Below are 2477 nucleotides of genomic sequence, written 5' to 3'. Positions count from 1 at the left end.
GCAGGCGGGGTGGCAGGGGAAGGACCAGCACCTCCTTGCCCACCCAGCAGTTCTGCATGCGGAGGACCAGCCGTGTGCTGGGGCGAGAGCTGCCTGCGGTGTCGCGGGTGCTCATGGCTGGATTTGGCGCAGCCCCTGGGGCAGTCATACCCTGAGGATGTGCATGCTCTGTGCCTGTCACCTGCTTCCTCGTGCTCCTGCTGTGTGCAAGTCCCGCGGTCACCTCGCACTCCCCGTCTGTGCAGGGGACATCATCCTGCCTGCTCTTGGGGGAGTGCTGCCCTCTCCCAGCAGCCCGGGAGCAGAGCTGCTGGCGCTGGCCGGCCAGGACAGAGTCAGGCCCTGTGCCAGAGCCCAGCCTCGTCAGCCCATGCCTTGCTCTCCATGGGTGGGTCCCCCAGCCCAGGTCTGCCCTGGCCCCGTCCACATCCTGGGTGTTTCACCGAGCAAAACCAGATCCTGCTGGGCTGATCCTGCTGTGGCAGGGGCTGATTCTGCTTGGAGCAGAGAGGGGGGTAAGCATGAGACCCCTCCCCTGCTGGGGGTTCACCCCGGGGGGGGTTGGAGTTGGGGGTTGCTGGGCTTCTCCCAGTCTCACAGAGGGAGTGTGGTGCGTGCCCTGCCCTTGCCCTGCCAGCAGCTGCCCGTTGGCACAGCCCGGTGCTGCAGGGTGCTGCCCTGGGGTAGGTGCCTCACCATGGTGCGCTTTCCTCCTGGCAACACGTAGAGCAGCGGCCCTGGTGCTGTGGGATGGGATGGGGAGCAGACGCTTCATGTTTGGCTGAGGGTGCTGGGCTGGGACTTGAGAGCTGGAGCCAGTCCCTTGCGCTGCCCCTGAATGCTGGTGGCCCTGGGGGGGTCCCTGTCGTCGCTGGCACCAGGGGCTGTTCAGGGAGCAGCATTACAGCGAGGCGCAGCAGTGGTTTCAGGACAGACTTTGTCCACAGGCACTTGGTGAGGGCTTGGCTGGTCTGCTTGAGGATGCAGCAGTGGTGGGTTACAGGGAGGCTGCGCGACCGAGTGGCCTTGGAGAGCGGTGTGAGAGGTGTGCTCCTGACCCACAGTGCCACATGTCACCCGCTTCCGTCACCCTCTTTGTCACCAGATGAGCTCGCCTGCAGCCTGGAGAGGGTGATGGCGGGGCACTGTCCTGTGGTGCCTCTGTAAGGTTTTGTGCCCAGCCCGTGGGAGCGTCGGACTTTGCCCAGCATGGCTGAGCTGGGAGCTGCTCTGGGGTTTGGCCATGGTTTTATTCTTCCCAGAGCGGAAATTCAGGCAGGAGCCCTGGGGCGATGGAGGTCTGAGCAGAACAGCATCAGTGGCTCTCGGTTGAGGGAAGCCAGAGCTGTGGGTGCCCCAGGACAGGCAGTCCCCTGGGGTGCTGATGGCAGCCCTCGGCGGTGCAGGCTGTGCCATCGTCTATGTCACCTTGGTGCTGCTGGGACAGGGGGTACACGCAGCTCAGCTGTGTGTATCTTAAGGGATGGGCTCCCTGATGACTTTTGGTAGCTGGTTTAAACCTACGTTGGATGTAAACTTAACAGGTGATCTCTCAAAGGTTACTGCAGGCACAGTTCAGGGTGTTCGGCCACCTTCCCCATGGCTCTCTGCCCATATGTTTGAGGCAGGAAGGCGACCGCAGCTGGAGCTCCCGGCTCTGAAGTGTTGGGGATGGAAGGGCGCTGCCGGGTTTTGTTTGGCCCTGGGGAAGTGTTGGCGGTTCGGGGCTCTCTCAGAGGAACGGCAAGCAGGAGTTGAGGCTCCAGGCCCTGCTTCGGTGTCACAGCATGTCGGTGGGGCTCCCTTGGCATGTGCCCTGGGGTGGGGGGAGGATGCACATGGGGCAGGGGAGAGCCAGGCAGCAGCGTGGCTGCTTCACCCTGCTGGGTTTGTGCCTTCTGCTCCTTGGCCAAGAGCCAGGAACCTTCCACCATGCAAAGGAGTTGTCCTGGCAGGTCTGCCCCTTCCTCCCTGGCCGGTGGGAGCGGAGATGTGGGGGGACCTTGATGCCTCCAAAATAAGAAAGGCTGAAATTTGGAGTACTGGGGGGGGCTCACCCGGCCAGCGGGGCCCTGCTGCAGCAGCACCTGTGCCGGGGTGCAGCATCCCTGGGGGCCAGGGCACCCTGTGCCTGCGGAGGCGCTGCCAGGTCCTGCCGCCAGTGCTGGGTGGGGGCCAGTGCTGGATCCTGCAGGAATCAATCGGGCTGGCACTGCCCTGGCTCAGGGTGCTCTTTGCCCCTTCGCTGTTTGCAGCTGGCGTGGGGGAGGCGACGCACAGGCTTGGCAGGGTGGTGCTGGTGCTAGGCAGCGTCCCTGTTAATCCCTGCTCGCAGGGTGGCCATGGGGGCACGTGTTGCAGAGCGATTGGTGGCCACGGTGGTGCAGAGGGCAGGTGGCCACGAGCCACTGAGGCTGCAGGGCTCTGCCTTGCTCCCTGCCCGCGGGGAGAGGCTGGGGGGGCGGCACGGGCCTCTT

At 64.4% G+C, this 2477-nt stretch overlaps 1 protein-coding gene across 1 annotated transcript in view; it reads left to right on the top strand.

Moving 5' to 3' along the window:
* The window catches only part of ABCA2 (ATP-binding cassette, sub-family A (ABC1), member 2), a 45863-nt gene that overhangs the window by 3846 nt on the left and 39540 nt on the right, over nt 1–2477 (top strand). Inside the window, exon 2 of the mRNA XM_009322346.1 lies at nt 638–660. Coding sequence (XP_009320621.1) covers nt 638–660 — 23 coding nt within the window. The remainder of the gene's footprint in view (nt 1–637; nt 661–2477) is intronic.

Source organism: Pygoscelis adeliae, unplaced genomic scaffold (assembly GCF_000699105.1).
Source record: "Pygoscelis adeliae isolate BGI_AS28 unplaced genomic scaffold, ASM69910v1 Scaffold584, whole genome shotgun sequence".
Lineage (NCBI taxonomy): Eukaryota > Metazoa > Chordata > Aves > Sphenisciformes > Spheniscidae > Pygoscelis > Pygoscelis adeliae.
This window is presented reverse-complemented; position numbering and strand designations above follow the sequence as displayed.